This window comes from Pseudophryne corroboree, chromosome 4, assembly GCF_028390025.1.
Source record: "Pseudophryne corroboree isolate aPseCor3 chromosome 4, aPseCor3.hap2, whole genome shotgun sequence".
NCBI classification, from domain to species: Eukaryota; Metazoa; Chordata; class Amphibia; order Anura; family Myobatrachidae; genus Pseudophryne; species Pseudophryne corroboree.
In genome coordinates, this window is record NC_086447.1 from 479,156,544 (window position 1) to 479,178,685 (window position 22,142).

Sequence of the window (22,142 nt, forward strand, 5' to 3'; positions counted from 1 at the left end):
GAGATAGGCTCCGCCCCTTCACGACGTCCTTATCTCCCGCTTTTTCTGTAAAAAATGGCAGGGGTTAAAATACATCCATATAGCCCAAGAGCTATATGTGATGTATTCTTTAGCCAATCTAAGGTATTATCTGTTATATTGCGTCTCAGGGCGCTCCCCCCCAGCGCCCTGCACCCTCAGTGACCGGAGTGTGAAGTGTGCTGAGAGCAATGGCGCACAGCTGCGGTGCTGTGCGCTACCTTAGTCTGAAGACAGGATCGTCTTCTGCCGCCGATTTCACCGGACCTCTTCGCTCTTCTGGCTCTGTAAGGGGGCCGGCGGCGCGGCTCCGGGACCCATCCAGGCTGAACCTGTGATCGTCCCTCTGGAGCTAATGTCCAGTAGCCTAAGAAACCCGATCCACTCTGCACGCAGGTGAGTCCGTTTCTTCTCCCCTTAGTCCCACGATGCAGTGAGCCTGTTGTCAGCAGGACTCACTGAAAATAAAAAAACCTAAAATATACTTTTATTCTAAGCAGCTCAGGAGAGCCACCTAGCCTGCACCCTTCTCGTTCGGGCACAAAAATCTAACTGAGGCTTGGAGGAGGGTCATAGGGGGAGGAGCCAGTGCACACCACCTGATCCTAAAGCTTTTATTCTTGTGCCCTGTCTCCTGCGGAGCCGCTATTCCCCATGGTCCTTACGGAGTCCCAGCATCCACTAGGACGTCAGAGAAATAAAGAAATCAGCAGCTGAAACAAGGCCCCAAGAAACCCATGTGGGCAGGGGGAATAAATATTAGATGGGCCCAAGATTATATCCAATATCTAAGGGTTAAGATCCAAAGGAATTGGACCAACTGTATGATCTAAACATGAAAAAGGCCATAAAATCTTGTGAGACGGAACTGAAGGGCTGGAAACAGATTCCAGTGTCCCTATGGGGAAGAGCTAATCTGATTAAAATGATGTCTGCACCACAGTTGCTTTATCCAATCACTCCCTGTGATATTATCACAAAAGGATGTGAGAGAATTGAATAATATATTTAACTTGTTTATCTGGGAAAATAAGAAACCCCGAATAGGGTTGGGAAAACAACAACAAGAGAGTTCCAATGGGGGCTAAATTTACCTTCTGGAAAGTGATAATTTAGCGATACAACTACGTTAGATTAGGGACTGGATCGGAGAAAGTGACGTTTATGCTCACACCTCTTTGGAGCTAAACTTTATTCCCAGCATGAGTTTAACATCTTTCCTACATGACTCGGATAAAGAAATAGACCTCTTGCATGTAACCAGCCCATTAGTTCTGTCCACAAGAAGAACCTGGTGGATTATTAGGCGAAGGTTAAAACTAAATCCCCAAGTATCAATACACCTCCCATTTATAGGTAACCCCAATTTCCAGGGAGGGGAAGCAGCACACCCCTTTGTAATCTGGAAAAAACAGGGGATAACAAGCGTGGGTAAATTAATGGACATAAAAAACAAATAAGCATTGTCTTTCACTCAAGCGAAAGTCAAATGGGAAGGAATATTAAAAAGGGGCTTACTTTCAGTCAGGCCCAACACTATACTGTAAGCGTGATAAAGAACCTTGGAGACATTGGGGTAGATGTATTAACCTGGAGAAGGCATAAGGAAGTGATACATTCAAGGTGATAAATGCACCAGCCAATCAGCTCCAATATGTAAATTAACAGTTAGGAGTTGATTGGCTGGTGTGTTTATCACCATGCATTTATCACTGGTTTATCACTTCCTTATGCCTACTCCAGGTTAATACATTTGCCCCAATGAGTGGGAAAATGACCTAGATAAGCTAATAGGGAATATTCAAAACAGAAGAGTAATATCGCAACACTATAATTTGATAAGAACACAGTTAGATTATAATACCAACAAAAAAGGATTGGCAGGGTTGTTAGAAAGAATCCCACATTTGTCTACAAGAACGCTAAGCTGCGCTTTGCATAACTCAATAAAAACGGTCCTGGCACCAACATATGGGGAAATGTTCATGAAAGTGTTCCATAGCGCATATTTATCTACATATAGGAGATGGGAAATATGTTTTTCCCCTTTGCATGAATGTATAAAATGCAGAGAACGGGCAGACCTACTTCATTGCCTATGGAGCTGCTCAATTATAAAACAATTCTGCAATAGAGTGGGAAGGGGGGGGGGGTTGCATCAGTGCAGGATACCAAACTTTCAAGTAAGTGCGGAATGGGCTATTCTGGGAATCTTACCCAAGGAAAGCAAATATACATGGGAAGGTAGGAAAATGTTGTTGGCAATTCTGCTGCAGCTAAGAAAAAATAAGAATTTACTTACCGATAATTCTATTTCTCGGAGTCCGTAGTGGATGCTGGGGTTCCTGAAAGGACCATGGGGGATAGCGGCTCCGCAGGAGACAGGGCACAAAAAGTAAAGCTTTAGGATCAGGTGGTGTGCACTGGCTCCTCCCCCTATGACCCTCCTCCAAGCCAGTTAGGTACTGTGCCCGGACGAGCGTACACAATAAGGGAGGAATTTTGAATCCCGGGTAAGACTCATACCAGCCACACCAATCACACCGTACAACTTGTGATCTAAACCCAGTTAACAGTATGATAACAGCGGAGCCTCTGAAAAGATGGCTCACAACAATAATAACCCGATTTTTGTAACTATGTACAAGTATTGCAGATAATCCGCACTTGGGATGGGCGCCCAGCATCCACTACGGACTCCGAGAAATAGAATTATCGGTAAGTAAATTCTTATTTTCTCTATCGTCCTAGTGGATGCTGGGGTTCCTGAAAGGACCATGGGGATTATACCAAAGCTCCCAAACGGGCGGGAGAGTGCGGATGACTCTGCAGCACCGAATGAGAGAACTCCAGGTCCTCTTTTGCCAGGATATCAAATTTGTAGAATTTTACAAACGTGTTCTCCCCTGACCACGTAGCTGCTCGGCAGAGTTGTAATGCCGAGACCTCTCGGGCAGCCGCCCAAGATGAGCCCACCTTCCTTGTGGAATGGGCCTTAACCGATTTAGACTGTGGCAGGCCTGCCTCAGAATGTGCAAGTTGAATTGTGTTACAAATCCAACGAGCAATCGCCTGCTTAGAAGCAGGCGCACCCAACTTGTTGGGTGCATACAGTATAAACAGCGAGTCAGATTTTCTGACTCCAGCTGTCCTGGAACATATTTTCAGGGCCCTGACAACTCCTAGCAACTTGGAGTCCTCCAAGTCCCTAGTAGGTGCAAGGCACCACAATAAGCTGGTTCAGGTGAAACACTGACACCACCTTAGGGAGAGAACTGGGGACGAGTCCGCAGCTCTGCCCTGTCCGAATGGACAAACAGATATGGGCTTTTTTGAGAAAAAACCACCAATTTGACACTCGCCTGGTCCAGGCCAGGGCCAAGAGCATGGTCACTTTTTATGTGAGATGCTTCAAATCCACATATTTGACTGGTTTTAAACCAATGTGATTTGAGGAATCCCAGAACTACGTTGAGATCCCACAGTGCCACTGGAGGCACAAAAAAGGGGTTTGTATATGCAATACTCCCTTGACAAACTTCTGGACTTCAGGAACTGAAGCCAATTCTTTCTGGAAGAAAATTTACAGGGCCGAATTTGAACCTTAATGGACCCCAATTTGAGGCCCATAGACACTCCTGTTTGCAGGAAATGCAGGAAACGACCGAGTTGAAATTTCTTTATGGGGCCTTCCTGGCCTCACACCACGCAACATATTTTCGCCACACGTGGTGATAATGTTGTGCGGTCACCTCCTTTCTGGCTTTGACCAGGGTAGGAATGACCTCTTCCGGAATGCCTTTTTTCCCTTAGGATCCGGCTTTCCATCGCCATGCCGACAAACGCAGCTGCGGTAAGTCTTGGAACAGACATGGTACTTGCTGAAGCAAGTCCCTTCTTAGCGGCAGAGGCCATAAGACCTCTGTAAGCATCTCTTGAAGTTCCGGGTACCAAGTCCTTCTTGGCCAATCCGGAGCCATGAGTATAGTTCTTACTCCTCTACGTCTTATAATTCTCAGCACCTTAGGTATGAGAAGCAGAGGAGGGAACACATACACCGACTGGTACACCCACGGTGTTACCAGAACGTCCACATCTATTGCCTGAGGGTCTCTTGACCTGGCGCAATACCTGTCCCGTTTTTTGTTCAGACGGGACGCCATCATGTCCACCTTTGGTATTTCCCAACGGTTTACAATCATGTGGAAAAAACTTCTCAATGAAGTTTCCACTCTCCCGGGTGGAGGTCGTGCTGAGGAAGTCTGCTTCCCAGTTTCCATTCCCGGGATGAAAAACTGCTGACAGTGTTATCACATGATTTTCCGCCCAGCGAAAAGTCCTTGCAGTTTCTGCCATTGCCCTCCTGCTTCTTGTGTCGCCCTGTCTGTTTACGTGGGCGACTGCCGTGATGTTTTTCCCACTGGATCAATACCGGCTGACCTTGAAGCAGAGGTCTTGCTAAGCTTAGAGCATTGTAAATTTACCCTTAGCTCCAGTATATTTATGTGGAGAAAAGTCTCCATACTTGATCACACTCCCTGGAAATTTTTTCCTTGTGTGACTGCTCCCCAGCCTCTCAGGCTGGGCTCCGTGGTTACCAGCATCCAATCCTGAATGCCGAATCTGCTGCCCTCTAGAAGATGAGCACTCTATAACCACCACAGGAGAGACACCCTTGTCCTTGGATATTGGGTTATCCGCTGATGCATCTGAAGATGCGATCCGGACCATTTGTCCAGCAGATCCCACTGAAAAGTTCTTACGTGAAATCTGCCGAATGGAATTGCTTCGTAGGAAGCCACCATTTTTACCAGGACCCTTGTGCAATGATGCACTGTTTTTAGGAGGTTCCTGACTTGCTCGGATAACTCCCTGGCTTTCTCTTCCGGGAGAAACACCTTTTTCTGGACTGTGTCCAGAATCATCCCTAGGCACAGCAGACGTGTCGTCGGGATCAGCTGCGATTTTGGAATATTTAGAATCCACCCGTGCTGATTGTAGCAGTATCCGAGATAGTGCTACTCCGACCTCCAACTGTTCCCTGGACTATGCCCCTATCAGGAGATCGTCCAAGTAAGGGATAATTAAGACGCCTTTTCTTCGAAGAAGAATCATCAATTCGGCCATTACCTTGGTAAAGACCCCAGGGTGCCGTGGACAATCCAAACGGCAGCGTCTGAAACTGATAGTGACAGTTCTGCACCACGAACCTGAGGTACCCTTGGTGAGAAGGGCAAATTTGGGACATAGAGGTAAGCATCCCTGATGTCCCGGGACACTATATAGTCCCCTTATTCCTGGTTCGTTATCACTGCTCTGAGTGACTTCATCTTAATTTGAACCTTTGTAAGTGTTCAAAAAAAATTTTTTAGAATAAGTCTCACCTAGCCTTCTGGCTTCAGTACCACAATATAGTGTGGAATAATACCCCTTTTCTGTAGTAGGAGGGGTAATTTAATTATCACCTGCTGGGAATACAGCTTGTGAATTTTTTCCCATACTACCTCCTTGTCGGAGGGAGACTTGGTAAAGCAGACTTCAGGAGCCTGCGAAGGGGAAACGTCTCGACATTCCCATCTGTACCCCCGGGATACTACTTGTAGGATCCAGGGGTCCTGTACGGTCTCAGCGCCATGCTGAGAACTTGTCAGACGCGGTGGAACGCTTCTGTTCCTGGGAATGGGCTGCCTGCTGCAGTCTTCTTCCCTTTCCTCTATCCCTGGGCAGATATGATCTTATAGGGACGAGAGGACTGAGGCTGAAAAGACGGTGTCTTTTTCTGCAGAGATGTGACTTAGGGTAAAAAACGGTGGATTTTCCAGCAGTTGCCGTGACCACCAGGTCCGATGGACCGACCCCAAACAAGTCCTCTTCCTGTATACGGCCATACTGTGCCGTTTGGAATCTGCATCACCTGACCACTGTCGTGTCCATAACATCTTCTGGCAGTTATGGACATCGCGTTTATTCATGATGCCAGAGTGCAAATATCCCTCTGTGCATCTCGCATATATAGAAATGCTCTATAGTCAATAAAATACTGTCCCTGTCAAGGGTATCAATATTTTTAGTCAGGGAATCCGACCAAGCCACCCTAGCTCTGCACATCCAGGCTGAGGCGATCGCTGGCCGCAGTATAACACCAGTATGTGTGTATATACTTTTTATTATATTTTCCAGCCTTGTCAGCTGGTCCTTGAGGACGGCCCTATCTATAGACGGTACCGCCACTTGTTTTGATAAGCGTGTGAGCGCCTTATCCACCTTAAAGGGTGTTTCCCAACGCGCCCTAACTTCTGGCGGGAAAGGGTATACCGCCCATAATTTTCTATCGGGGGGAACCCACGCATCATCACACACTTTATTTAATTTATCTGATTCAGGAAAAACTATGGTAGTTTTTTCACATCCCACATAATACCCTCTTTTGTGGTACTTGTAGTATCAGAAATACGTAACACCTCCTTCATTGCCTTTAACGTGTGGCCCTAATAAGGAATACGTTTGTTTATTCACCGTCGACACTGGATTCAGTGTCCCTGTCTGTGTCTGTGTCGACCGACTAAAGTAAACGGGCGTTTTAAAACCCTTGACGGTGTTTTTGAGACGTCTGGACCGTACTAATTGTTTGTCGGCCGTCTCATGTCGTCAACCGACCTTGCAGCGTGTTGACATTATCACGTAATTTCCTAAATAAGCCATCCATTCCGGTGTCGACTCCCTAGAGAGTGACATCACCATTACAGGCAATTGCTCCGCCTCCTCACCAACATCGTCCTCCTACCTGTCGACACACACGTACCGACACACAGCACACACACAGGGAATGCTCTGATAGAGGACAGGACCCACTAGCCCTTTGGAGAGACAGAGGGAGAGTTTGCCAGCACACACCAAAAACGCTATAATTATATAGGGACAACCTTATATAAGTGTTTTCCCTTATAGCATCTTAATATATATATATAAGCATATCGCCAAATTAGTGCCCCCCCTCTCTGTTTTAACCCTGTTTCTGTAGTGCAGTGCAGGGGAGAGCCTGGGAGCCTTCCCTCCAGCCTTTCTGTGAGGGAAAATGGTGCTGTGTGCTGAGGAGATAGGCCCCGCCCCTTTTTCGGCGGCCTCGTCTCCCGCTCTTAACGGATTCTGGCAGGGGTTAAATATCTCCATATAGCCTCCGGAGGCTATATGTGAGGTATTTTTAGCCAAAATAGGTATTCATTTGCCTCCCAGGGCGCCCCCCTCCCAGCGCCCTGCACCCTCAGTGACTGCCGTGTGAAGTGTGCTGAGAGGAAAATGGCGCACAGCTGCAGTGCTGTGCGCTACCTTTAGAAGACTGAGGAGTCTTCTGCCGCCGATTCTGGACCTCTTCTTACTTCAGCATCTGCAAGGGGGCCGGCGGCAAGGCTCCGGTGACCATCCAGGCTGTACCTGTGATCGTCCCTCTGGAGCTGATGTCCAGTAGCCAAGAAGCCAATCCATCCTGCACGCAGGTGAGTTCACTTCTTCTCCCCTAAGTCCCTCGTTGCAGTGATCCTGTTGCCAGCAGGACTCACTGTAAAATAAAAAACCTAAGCTAAACTTTCCTAAGCAGCTCTTTAGGAGAGCCACCTAGATTGCACCCTTCTCGGCCGGGCACAAAAATCTAACTGGCTTGGAGGAGGGTCATAGGGGGAGGAGCCAGTGCACACCACCTGATCCTAAAGCTTTACTTTTTGTGCCCTGTCTCCTGCGGAGCCGCTATCCCCCATGGTCCTTTCAGGAACCCCAGCATCCACTAGGACGATAGAGAAATCGATGTTACATGTGGACCCATAACTCCGGACCCCTATGTCTATCTTCTTAGAAAAAACCTATAACATTTTCCGTATGGATTGGATAAAGGCCACCATTAAAAAAGGGAAAAACATAACTAAGTTCTTTGAGGTATGGGAAAACTATATGGAGTCATTATCAACATTAATTCAAGAAAGGATTAAAAATGCTTTCCAGATGCAGAATGGAGGGAACAGGAAGGCAGATAGATTTGAAATAAAACAAGGATTAAGGAGGTAGTGCATGGGAAGGAATACTGGTGAAAAAATAAGATTTTACTTACCGGTAAATCTATTTCTCGTAGTCCGTAGTGGATGCTGGGGACTCCGTAAGGACCATGGGGAATAGACGGGCTCCGCAGGAGACAGGGCACTTTAAGAAAGAATTTGGATACTGGTGTGCTCTGGCTCCTCCCTCTATGTCCCTCCTCCAGACCTCAGTTAGAGAAACTGTGCCCGGAAGAGCCGACAGTACAAGGAAAGGATTTTGGAATCCAGGGCAAGACTCATACCAGTCACACCAATCACACCGTATAACTTGTGATAAACTTACCCAGTTAACAGTATGAACAACAACGGAGCATCAGATCAACCCTGATGCAACCACAACATAACCCTTATTTAAGCAATAACTATATACAAGTATTGCAGAAGAAGTCCGCACTTGGGACGGGCGCCCAGCATCCACTACGGACTACGAGAAATAGATTTACCGGTAAGTAAAATCTTATTTTCTCTAACGTCCTAGTGGATGCTGGGGACTCCGTAAGGACCATGGGAATTATACCAAAGCTCCCAAACGGGCGGGAGAGTGCGGATGACTCTGCAGCACCGATTGAGCAAACACAAGGTCCTCCTCAGCCAGGGTATCAAACTTGTAAAACCTTTGCAAGTGTGTTTGAACCTGACCAAGTAGCTGCTCGGCAAAGCTGTAATGCCGAGACCCCTCGGGCAGCCGCCCAAGAAGAGCCCACCTTCCTTGTGAAGTGGGCTTTTACTGATTTTGGAAGCGGCAAACCAGCCGCAGAATGAGCCTGCTGAATCGTGTTACAGATCCAGCGAGCAATAGTTTGCTTTGAAGCAGGAGCACCCAGCTTGTTGGATGCATACAGGATAAACAGCGACTCAGTTTTCCTGACTCTAGCCGTTCTGGCTACATAAACCTTCAAAGCCCTGACCACATCCAGCAACTCGGAATCCTCCAAGTCACGAGTAGCCACAGGCACCACAATAGGTTGGTTCATAAGAAAAGATGACACCACTTTTGGCAGAAATTGTGGACGGGTCCGCAATTCTGCCCTGTCCATATGGAAAACCAGATAGGGGCTTTTATGTGACAAAGCCGCTAATTCAGACACACGCCTAGCTGAAGCCAAGGCTAATAGCATGACTACCTTCCACGTGAGAAATTTTAACTCCACGGTTTTGAGTGGCTCAAACCAGTGTGACTTCAGGAAACTCAACACCACGTTAAGATCCCAAGGTGCCACTGGAGGCACAAAAGGGGGCTGAATTTGCAGCACTCCCTTTACAACGTCTGAACTTCAGGAAGAGAAGCCAGTTCTTTTTTAAATTAAATGGATAGGACCGAAATCTGGACCTTAATGGAACCCAATTTCAGGCCCAAAGTCACTCCCGACTGTAGGAAGTGAAGGAAAACGGCCCAGCTGGAATTCCTCCGTAGGGGCATTCCTGGCCCCACACCAAGCAACATTTTTGCCATATACGGTGATAATGTTGAGCCGTCACATCCTTCCTAGCCTCTATCAGCGTAGGAATGACCTCAACCAGAATGCCTTTTTCTGCTAGGATCTGGCGTTCAACCGCCATGCCGTCAACCACAGCCGCGGTAAGTCTAGGAACAGACAGCGGCCCTTGTTGCACAAGTCCTGTCTTAGAGGCAGAGGCCACGGGTCCACTGTGAGCATTTCTTGCAGATCTGGATACCAAGTCCTTCTTGGTCAATCCGGAACAAAGAGTATTGTTCTCACTCCTCTTTTCCTTATGATTCTCAGCACCTTGGGTATGAGAGGAAGAGGAGGAAATACACAGACCGACGGGAACGCCCACAGTGTCACCAGTGCGTCCACAGCTATCGCCTGAGGGTCTCTTGACCTGGCGCAATATCTCTGCAGCTTTTTGTTGAGGCGGGATGCCATCATGTCCATCTGTGGCAGTTCCCACCGACTTGCAATTTGCATGAAGACTTCTTGATGAAGTCCCCACTCTCCCGGGTGGAGGTCGTGCCTGCTGAGGAAGTCTGCTTCCCAGTTGTCCACTCCCGGAATGAACACTGCTGACAGTGCGCTTACGTGATTCTCCGCCCAGCGAAGAATTCTGGTGGCTTCTACCATCGCCACCCTGCTGCTTGTGCCGCCTTGGCGGTTTACATGAGCCACTGCGGTGATATTGTCTGACTGAATCAGAACCGGTTGGTCGCGAAGCAGGGACTCCGCTTGACTTAGGGCGTTGTATATGGCCCTTAGTTCCAGGATATTGATGTGAAGGCAAGTCTCCTGCCTTGACCACAGCCCTTGGAAATTTCTTCCCTGTGTGAAAGCCCCCCCCCCCCCCCCCCCCTCGGAGGCTTGCATCCGTGGTCACCAGGACCCAGTCCTGAATGCCGAATCTGCGACCTTCGAAAAAGGTGAGCACTCTGCAGCCACCACAGGAGAGACACCCTGGCCCTGGGGGATAGGGTGATTAATCTGAAGATGTGATCCGGACCACTTGTCCCGAAAGTCCCATTGGAAGGTCCTCGCATGGAACCTGCCGAAGGGAATGGCCTCATATGATGCCACCCTCCTTCCCAGGACTCGAGTGCAGTGATGCACTGACACCTGTTTTGGTTTTAATAGATCCCTGACCAGTGTCACGAGCTCCTGAGCTCTCTCTATCGTGAGATAAACCCTTTTCTGGTCTGTGTCTAGGATCATGCCTAGGAGAGGCAGATGAGCTGTAGGAACCAACTGCGACTTTGGAATATATAGAATCCAGCCGTGTTGCCGTTACACTTCCAGAGAAAGTGATACGCTGTTCAGCAACTGCTCTCTTGATCTCGCTTTTATGAGGAGATCGTCCAAGTACGTGATAATAGTGACACCTTGCTTCCGCAGGAGCACCATCATTTCCGCCATTACCTTGGTGAATATTCTCAAGGCCGTGGAGAGACCAAACGGCAACGTCTGAAAATGGTAATGACAATCCCGTACCGCAATTCTGAGGTACGCCTGATGAGGTGGATAAATGGGGACATGAAGGTATGCATCCTTTATGTCCCGAGTCACCATTAAATCTCCCCCTTTCAGGCTTGCAATGACCGCTCTTAGCGATTCCATCTTGAACTTGAACCTTTTCAGGTATATGTTCAGGGATTTTAAATTCAATAAGGGTCTGACCGAACAGTCTGGTTTCGGGACTACAACATGGTCGAATAATAACCCCCTCCTTGTTGAAGGAGGGGAACCTTGCCCACCACCTGTTGAAGATACAATTTGTGAATTGCAGTTAACACTGTTTCCCTCTTGTGGGGGGAAGCAGACAGGGCCGTCGGTGAGAGGGCATCTTCTCAAAGTCCAGCTTGTATCCCTGAGACACAATATCTATTGCCCAGGGATCCAACAGGGAGTGAACCCACTTGTGGCTGAACTTACGAAGGCGTGCCCCCACCGGGCCTAGCTCCGCCTGTGGAGCCCCAGCGACATGCAGTGGATTTTTGTAGAGGCCGGGGAGGACTTCTGTTCCTGGGAACTAGCTGTGTTGTGCAGCTTCTTTCCTCTGCCCCCGCCTCTGGCAAGAAAGGACGCACCTCGGACTTCCTTGTTTCTTTATTCGAAAGGCTGCATTTGATAATGTCGTGCTTTCCTAGGCTGTGCAGGAATATAAGGCAAAATATCAGAATTACCAGCTATAGCTGTGGAGACCAGGTCCGAGAACCCTTCTCCACACAATCCTCAGCCTTCCATATGCCTCTTAAGTCGGCATCATCTGTCCATTGCATATTGTACAGGACACGCCAAGCAGAAATCGACATAGCTTTGACTCTAGGACCCAGTATACTCATGTCTCTTTGGGCGAGTTTTATATATACATATCTCTTAAGACAGCATCTTTAATATATATATATATCTATCTATATATACATATATATATATGTATATATATATATATATATATATATATATATATATCTATATACATACTAGGGTCTCAATCTCTGCTGATAAGGCCCCTGTCCACGCTGCCACAGCGCTATAATCCCATGCCGACACAATCGCCGGTCTGAGTAGTGTACCAGAATGTGCACGCTATCTGCAGGACCCCTGTAATAGCTGTTACGTCAGGGCTACCTTTTGGGCAAACGTGACACCCTAGGGGAAGATTCCCATCATATCCTGGCCCTAGTAGGGAAAGGATACTGCCTGAGAATTCTTTGTGGGAAACTGCAGTCTCTTGTCTGGAGATTCCCGCTCTTTTTCTTCATGAGAGGAGGGAAATTTACCTCAGCTTTCTTCCCCTTAAACATGTGTACCCTTGTGTCAGGGACAGATGAGTCATCAGTGATATGCAAATCATCTTTTATTACAATAATCATATATTGAATACTTTCCTGCCATTTTGGCTGTAACTTTACATTATCGTAGTCGACACTGGAGTCAAACTCCGTGTCGATATCAGTGTCTATTATTTTGGATAGTGAGCATTGAAAGACTCTAAAGGTCTCTGCGACATAGGGACAGACATGGGTAGATTTCCTGTCTGTTCTCTAATCTTTTGTGCAATAAATTCACCTTAGCACTTAATTACACATATCCAAACAGGTGTCGGCGTTGTCGACGGAGACACCCTCACACACACACATTTGCTCCATCTCCTCCTTAGGGGAGCCTTTTACCTCAGACATGTCGACACACACGTACCGACACACCACACACTCAGGGAATGCTCATCTGAATACAATTCCCCTATAAGGCCCTTTGGAGAGACAGAGAGAGAGTATGCCAGCACACACCCCAGCGCTATTAACCCAGGAATAACACAGTAACTTAATGTTAACCCAGTAGCTGCTGTTTATATTGATTTTTGCGCCTAATTATGTGCCCCCCCTCTCTTTTTACCCTCTTCTACCGTGTAACTGCAGGGGAGAGACTGGGGAGCTTCCTCTCAGCGGTGCTGTGGAGAAAAAACATGGCGCTGGTGAGTGCTGAGGAAGAAGCCCCGCCCCCTCGACGGCGGGCTTCTGTCCCGCTTTCATGTACAATTTTGGCGGGGGCTCATACATATATACAGTGCCCAACTGTATATTATGCAAACTTTTGCCAAAGAAGTCTCTAATTGCTGCCCAGGGCGCCCCCCCCCTCCCCCCCTCCCCCCCCTGCGTCCTGCACCCTGCAGTGACCGGAGTATGTGGGTTTAGTGTGGGAGCAATGGCGCACAGCTGCAGTGCTGTGCGCTACCTCATATGAAGACTGGAGTCTTCTGCCGCCGATTTCGAAGTCTTCTTGCTTCTGTCACCGGCTTCTGTCTTCTGGCTCTGCGAGGGGGACGGCGGCGCGGCTCCGGGATCGGACGACCAAGGGTGCGATCCTGTGTACGATCCCTCTGGAGCTAATGGTGTCCAGTAGCCTAAGAAGCAGGACCTATCTTCAGTGAGTAGGGCTGCTTCTCTCCCCTCAGTCCCACGTAGCAGAGAGCCTGTTGCCAGCAGATCTCTCTGAAAATAAAAAACCTAACAAAATACTTTCTTTTTAGCAAGCTCAGGAGAGCTCACTAAGTAGCACCCAGCTCGTCCGGGCACAGATTCAAACTGAGGTCTGGAGGAGGGACATAGAGGGAGGAGCCAGAGCACACCAGTATCCAAATTCTTTCTTAAAGTGCCCTGTCTCCTGCGGAGCCCGTCTATTCCCCATGGTCCTTACGGAGTCCCCAGCATCCACTAGGACGTTAGAGAAAACAAGTAGTGCCACAAACAAAGGTAGGAGGTAACCCTATAAATGAAGAAGCCCCAGGGGGGTGGATTTGGTAGATACACGGTAACGTTAATGGTAAAAGAAGCAGAAGCAGGGGGCAAGGGGGTAGGAAAAAGATACCAAAAGTCAACATTGACAAGACGTAAAACTGTGGGTAAAATCATAAGGTTGACTAAGAGTATGGTTATAGTAGGATATGTTTTTGTGTACCGTTGAATTGTTGTAATTTGATGTAAACTTAAACGTGTTTTATTCATTGTGAAAATGCATTGAACAAGATTTGTGTAATTAATAAAAAGAAATATATACACAGATGGGTCCACGTTTATCTTGACCTTTAATCGGATTAACTGAGACTGGCCAGTCGGACTTAATCCCCTGCTGCATTGTTCTCTGTATTGTATTGCATCTGAGAACAATAGATGAAGGGTTTATGCTAATAAATCATGTTGTGCCTAGGCGCAGAAAACTAGTCAAGTTAACCGTGGACCCATCTGTGCAAATATATATAAAAAAAAATAAAATAAAAAAAACACTAAAAGGCCTTCATGGACTAAAATTAGGTTTTATAGAATAAAAACGCATGGTTAATTTTAAAAATGCATGCTGTCTTTTGAGCAAATTTGTAAAGTTTGGGGTTTTTATATAAAGGACCGAATAAGATTAGCCGCAAAATCACAGTAGTTTACAGTTTTCGCGGATTCCTTTTTTTTGCCACGAAAAACGGGATTTTCGCTGGTATGTGCGCTCCCGCGATTTTCCTATTCAATTGCAAATTTGCGAAAACGGGATTACCGTGAACATTTTGCGGCTATTTGAATCTGGCCCTTAGGGGGATATCCTATTAGGCCCGGTAAAACATCGGATGCGAAAAACGTATATTTTTCCTGTGTCACCGAATTTTCTTTTCAGGCTATCCAGATTGATCGCTTGTAAAAAAAATAAAAAAAAAAAAATGCCCTTTCTCCCGAAAACACACAGGTTCAGTGAAACCTGTGTGTTTTCGGTAGAAACAGCCCCATGTTCGCACGGAAACAGGCTGTTTCTGGGGCTGGGACTGCAAGCATCTGGAAGCTGCTCTCGGTGTGGTGACCCCCAGCGGAGAAGCCAGCGAAGAAGCCAGTGCAGCGCCGTGACCACATCCCCCCCTCTCCTCTGGCCCCCTGGCTACGGTCACATGACGGGGAAGAGGCCATGTAACCGGAGGAGCCGGGGGAGCAACGCTGCACCGGGCGCTGTCAGATGCCGGCACCCGGTGCAGCTTCAGGTAACCCCAATAAACCACCGCTCATGCTGGCTTATCAGGGGTAATAGGTTAGCCCCAGGCGTGACAATTAGCCCTGGTAAATTACCGGAGCTAATTGGATATCCCCCTTAATATGTAATAGTTTGCGATAATTTGATTTAGCATATTTTAGTAGTCTATGTAGCAAAACAATGAAAATTCCATGGTATTAAAGTTGCTCACACTGAGTCAGAACCAGTGCCTTGGCCTAACACATACTATCACCCATATGTACTGCCATAAACATATCAAGATGTGTACACCTCCCCATAGGCAGGATATGCACTATCAGCAGCAGTGTGTATTTTAGGCTTCATCTGAAGCAGGTGCAAAGGATACACCTCTTTACAACTGTATAGAGGTGTATGCTTGTGTAAACATGCCTTTACTGTCTTTGGCACACGTTAAAACCTTCATGCATATATGTACCTTAGTGCGCACTCCACAGTAGCTCCCTTTGACCAAATCTGCTACAGTACATACCTGGGAGTAGTTCTAATAGGCAAAACAGCTGGATCGGATGTGTGTGCCAATGATACCATACAGGTACCCATCAGAAAAAAAGGTTTTCTTTGTCAACTGTCCTTTTACGATTGGTTTGAATTTTGTTTGGGGCTACGCACTCAAATTGACCATAAAGTTTTCCGTATCAGCCTAATTCAGTTAAAATTAAGCAAACATCTTCCATGTATACAGTATATAGTCACCTTAAGTAAACATAAAACAACCACAACATTATATATATTGATGAATATGCACAATATAGTTACCTTTTTCCTTTCTTAAAATGGCAGCTGTATTTTGGATAATCATACAGCTCTGTCATACGTTCTTTAAATAGTCTTCTAACTGGGCATTGCTCAAGAAATGGCATGGTCAGTTTGTTCTGAGCTTCCACAAAGGCCTAAAGGAAACAATACGGTTATATAATCGCTGTACTGAAATGCATGTAGAGAACATTACATTTATGTAAATCACACAGACAACTAGCTGGCTGTATACAGTTAATATATCTGGTATTTTAAACAATATTCCTTCACCAGCTTACCTGGAGCAGCACATTACTACTCTGCGCCTATATTAAAGTTTAGAGCAAGCCTGACCTACCTGGATTAGATTGCAACATGTCAGCTTTGATTTTAGATTACAAACACATATGGACACAGAAGAAATGTTTAAAAGCTGATGTAAATATACTAATGCACCCAATGGCAGCTACATATTGTTCTAATCCTCCTCCTCATACAGGAAAACACAGTTCTGAAGAATAAAACCAGCAGTTATATACATCAAAAATATGTTCCACTGGTTAAATTCCTTAAAAGTCACTTTCTTCAGGAATTACTTTCATTGTTCAGTATACGCAAGCAAATGTGATATTTGTTAAAGAACATTTTTTTTTGGTTGCACTTTAAAAAAAATTAAAAAATTGTTTTTTTATTGGGGGGAAATTGTTGGTCGTCCTGGCTGCCGCTAGATGGCGCCCAACGGAGCAATTCAAATGTTACTATGTTCGGGTGTGCATGCAGTCGGGGGACACAGTTCAGCTTGCAGTTTCCTTAGGCAAGTATGTGGACATAACTGAATGTACTAAACAAAAATTGCCAAACTTTTCAAGATTATGGGGTATATTCAATTGAAGTCGAAAGCTGCCGTCTGTCGTAAAGACGTCAGTTTTCGACTTTTTTAGGTCGGAAGGGGTTCCGACCTATTCAATATAATTGAGGAATTCGACTTGTCAAAAAGCACGTGGTTCGGCGGAATAGCTGCCGATCCACGTGCTTGTGTCGAAAATTCTACCATCTCACTCAACTTTTTTTTTTAAAGTCGAAGTGAGATGCGGGAGCAGTGACGGGGAGAGCCGCGGGCAGCCAGACGGGGAGAGCGGGAGGATGTCACAGCCACCACTCACAGCAGCGTCCACCCGGCTCCAGCAAGCGAGACCTTGCTTGCTGGAGCCAGGTGGACGCTGCCGTGAGCGGAGGCTGTGATGCGGGGCCGTGAAGAGGAGGGACGGGGAGAGGCAGAGAGACCAGGGGGGGAGACGGGGGAGAGCCGCAGGCAGATGGGGGAGAGCAGCGCTACAGCAGCGGCTATATAGCTGCTGCTGTAGCGCTGCTCTCCCCCGTCTGCCCGCGTCTAAGCTTCTGCATCTCAATTCGACTTTTTTTAAAGTTGAATTGATAATGCATTGAATAGCCCAGGTCGGATCCATTCCGACAAATGAATGTCGGAATGGATCAGACTTCAATTGAATATGCATCCTAATGCTGGGTACACACTCGGACAATATATCTAAAGTTTGTCAGCAGGCGTGTACACCCAATACATCTGCGAACGACGTTCACAGGGGTTGGGTTCGGGTGACCGGTGTCTGGGACCTCGCCAGTCACAATACCAACACCGGGATCCCGAGCTTTAGATTGCTGGCGGGTGAGGAGGGTCAAGAACAAGGAAGCCCATTGTGGTTTGCTGCGCTCACCATGCAGCATGCTCGGTGGCTCGCTGCGCTCGCCACAGGTTCTATTCCCTCTCTATAGGTGTTGTGGACACCCAAGAGTGGGAATAGTCCACGTCAGTCAGCATGTCGACTACCGGGCTGCTAATTGGTCAGGATCCTGGCATCGGTATAGTGACCAGCGCTCACATAACTACATCCCCTCATCAGATATATTCGGTCGGTCCTACAGCACTGCAGATGCCAATATATCTACATGACCAGTCGCAGGGACCATACACAATGATGTCATAACTGGGCGGGTAAATTCAAATACCCGCCCAAGTATTATGTCTAGCCAGACACATCGAGCAGCCGATTAGCAAGTGTTTATGCTTACCAAATCTGCCAATCCATCTGTGGATCCATTAGCATGGTATCTACCTAGTCTAATGGTGGGTACACACAGATAGATATATCTGCCAATCAATTGATCGGCAGCTATATCTATGGACGGATCGGGCAATGTGCTGTGCATACACACTGCCCGATCAGTCGGGGACTGACGTCATTAACTGGGCTGGCGTGTACATACGCCCACCCAGTTCAGCCGTCAATCACTGTCGGCTGCCGCAGCATGTGTACACACACACACACAGCGATGCGCCAATATATCGGCCGTCGGCTGTGCCGATGCGATATGTCTGTGAACGACGGAGTTCACAGACATATCACCCGTACACACTGGCCGACGGACCCACGATATATCAGCCGCTGAATCTAGTAAAGTTTTCATCTGTCACATCTGAATCTAGAAAAGTTTTAATCTCTTTATGAAAGACAGATGTGGCATTATTAGAAACATATTCAATTATAATTTCAAGGAATTTTTGCTTCATTTAGGTCTTAACTGAATGAGAGTGAGGGAAACCAGGATTGCCCTTACTAAAAGCTCGATTTCATACAATTTAATGTTTTTATTATGTAGGTAGCAGTTATATATAAATGGATTTTCTTGTGCACAGTGAACAGGGAAGAGGCTATATCATTCCATTGAAAGTATAGCCCAAGACATTGAAAACTGGAACTTCCTGTGCAGCTACATGTTAATAGAGGTTTTAACAGCCACTGGCGCTCAATGATTTAAACTGGCTTTTCTGCAAAAACCATAAGTAATGCTATAGGTGTATAAACATGACAGGCATATGAAAGGTATTTAATGATAGCCAATAGAAACATTTACATCCATTGACATACGTGTTTATGGAAGCGAGTGTCAAGGGCGCATTGCCGAAATAAATGTTATAAGCCCAAATGATTACCTTGCCGAAACAAGGTAAAGAACCTGCCTATTGCCATCACTACCGCCCAACTGCATTGCCTAATGGTGATGTTAAGCTGTACGCTAAATTAATCTTATTAGAAATTTGTCCAATTAGCCCGTGTGTTGCGCCACTATATTACAGAGGCAGCTCAGCAGTTCCCGTGGCCAGAGGGAGTGTCTCTCCGAAACACAACAGAATAATGTCGTACAGAAAAAAAATTTGGCTACAGGTGCCACCAAGCGCCTTGGCAAATGTATTCACAACACAATTATAAAATGATAAAAGATGGGCAAACAATACAACCCTTTAGTCGATGCAAGGATGTCCGATCTTCAGACTTTGCGCACCTCCTTCTCCCCAAAAGGGTCACATAGAGACCAGCACATGAAAGAGAGCATAGGAGGGCCACATGTGTAGTACAATCATTTATTACATACACACATAGACAAAAAAACAACACTGTTTGTGAGGTGGTATAAGTAAATCAGCTTGCAGAGGAGAAATGCAGAATAATTACCAGAGCGTCTGAGAACCCATAAAAAGTTCTCAGACAAGATCTTTAAATCCCAGAAACCGCCCGGGCTGGAAAACTGGAAAAACCCTGGCACGTAAAACTGCACGGCACCCTCCGAGTTCTGACCACAGATAGTTTCGCCAACGCGTTTCAACTCCTCGTTCCTGGAGTCTTTCTCAAGGCTGTATACCATCCCACAGTCATAATCCCCATATTTAAATAGTCCTTTAGCCAATAGCATCCACCCTTTTTGGCGGCACTGTCCTCCTCGTTATTACCGCGTGTCGTCCGGTTACCATGGTAACCGGAAGTACGTGCACGTCACTTCCGCCCATTCCATGTTGCCGTAGTTACTGTACACATCGGGACGCAACTTCCGGTGACGTCGTCCTCTTCCTGCTCTCCATGGTAACCCGGTTCACAGTCCTGCACGGGTCCGGAGTACGTCATCATCTCACTCCGGCCCTCGATATCGATTGCCATGGTTACTGTAAACAAAGACTCCGTCCGTGGTAGAGAATATCCATAATCCTGGTGTCCTGGAAACGCTATATCGACGACATTTTGTTTATTTGGAGGGGAGATGTTACACTCTTGGAGACGTTTTGTAACTATCTGAATTCAAATAACCTTAACATAGAACTTTCATTTTCAATTAGTAAAGTCACTGTCAATTTTTTAGATTTGACCCTTACTATAGAGGGAAATACCTTATCCACCTGCACCTTTACAAAAGAGACTGACTCCATGCTGTATATACATGCTGAAAGCTGCCACCACCATAACTGGCTGGACTCGATTCCATATGGGCAGCTGAAAAGGCTTAAAAGGAACTGTTCCAACCCTGTGGTTTATCAGGATCAAGCTCAGAAACTAAAAAGAAGATTTGAAGATAGTGGATATGATGCAGCCAAAATAGAAAAAGCAATGGAGCAAACGGAAAAAATAGATAGGGAAGAATTGTTGGCAGTAAAATCATACAAACCTCCGAATAAAGAGAAATTTGATTGGGCATTTATCACCGGATATAGCTCACAGCACAAAACCTTAGAAAAATCGGTTAGACGGAACTGGAAAATCCTCAAAAAGGATCCAGTTTTAGGTGATTTATTACCTAACCACCCAACGTTTATATATAAAAAAGCACCTAACCTAAAGACCTCTCTGGTAAATAGCTATATACCCCCCAAAAAAAGAGAGGGCAGAATTTTAACGCAAGGATTCCACCGATGTGGGGACTGTATTTGTTGCAGAGAGGTACCAAATGATGGGACCAAGAAATTGGACTCTATATGTATCAACGGAACAACCGAAAAAATTAGAGATTTTATTACATGCAATGTAAAAAATGTTGTATATTTCATTGAATGTAAATGCCATCTGTTTTATATAGGTAGGACTAGCAGACCACTAAAAACCCGTTTAGCTGAACATTGCAGAAACATTAGAAAAAGTTTGGAGTCCCATGCTTTGTCCAACCATTTTAGAGTACATCATAAAAGTTCCACAACCGGGATATTTAGATTTGGAGCGATAAAAGTAATTAAGTGTGGACCCAGACAACGAGATATCACTACTCTTTTAGCGAAGAGCGAGATGCACTTCATTTATGTGTTCAATACCTTACATCCTATGGGGCTCAATAATGACTTTGAGCTGAAGTGGTTTATGTAATTTTATTGAGAAACTGTTTCTTCTTTTTTTAAATTATTCTAGTATAATATGATGTATATTTCTCTTTTATATATAAAAAAATTGTTTATATATGCCTTTTATATCTTTTTAGAACCCCATTGGGCTTTTATTGCATTTTTAAAGCTATCATTATTTAAATGACCGGACTAACTTTTAGCAAAAAGATTATGGATATTCTCTACCACGGACGGAGTCTTTGTTTACAGTAACCATGGCAATCGATATCGAGGGCCGGAGTGAGATGATGACGTACTCCGGACCCGTGCAGGACTGTGAACCGGGTTACCATGGAGAGCAGGAAGAGGACGACGTCACCGGAAGTTGCGTCCCGATGTGTACAGTAACTACGGCAACATGGAATGGGCGGAAGTGACGTGCACGTACTTCCGGTTACCATGGTAACCGGACGACACGCGGTAATAACGAGGAGGACAGTGCCGCCAAAAAGGGTGGATGCTATTGGCTAAAGGACTATTTAAATATGGGGATTATGACTGTGGGATGGTATACAGCCTTGAGAAAGACTCCAGGAACGAGGAGTTGAAACGCGTTGGCGAAACTATCTGTGGTCAGAACTCGGAGGGTGCCGTGCAGTTTTACGTGCCAGGGTTTTTCCAGTTTTCCAGCCCGGGCGGTTTCTGGGATTTAAAGATCTTGTCTGAGAACTTTTTATGGGTTCTCAGACGCTCTGGTAATTATTCTGCATTTCTCCTCTGCAAGCTGATTTACTTATACCACCTCACAAACAGTGTTGTTTTTTTGTCTATGTGTGTATGTAATAAATGATTGTACTACACATGTGGCCCTCCTATGCTCTCTTTCATGTGCTGGTCTCTATGTGACCCTTTTGGGGAGAAGGAGGTGCGCAAAGTCTGAAGATCGGACATCCTTGCATCGACTAAAGGGTTGTATTGTTTGCCCATCTTTTATCATTTTATAATTGTGTTGTGAATACATTTGCCAAGGCGCTTGGTGGCACCTGTAGCCAAAAAAAATTTCTGTGCTAAATTAATCGCTACTCGTCTTAACATTTTACTCCCCTCCTTGATCCACCCTAGCAAACCAAAAAAGTTAGCAATTGGGCA

The 22,142-nt window shown here is 46.1% G+C and overlaps 1 protein-coding gene across 1 annotated transcript in view; it reads right to left on the reverse strand.

Annotated features, from left to right (window-relative positions):
• PREP (prolyl endopeptidase) overlaps window positions 1-22,142 on the reverse strand; it is a 354,821-nt gene that overhangs the window by 301,044 nt on the left and 31,635 nt on the right. The window contains exon 3 of the mRNA XM_063917051.1: window positions 15,857-15,990. Within this exon, the coding sequence (XP_063773121.1) occupies window positions 15,857-15,990 (134 nt within the window). The remainder of the gene's footprint in view (window positions 1-15,856; window positions 15,991-22,142) is intronic.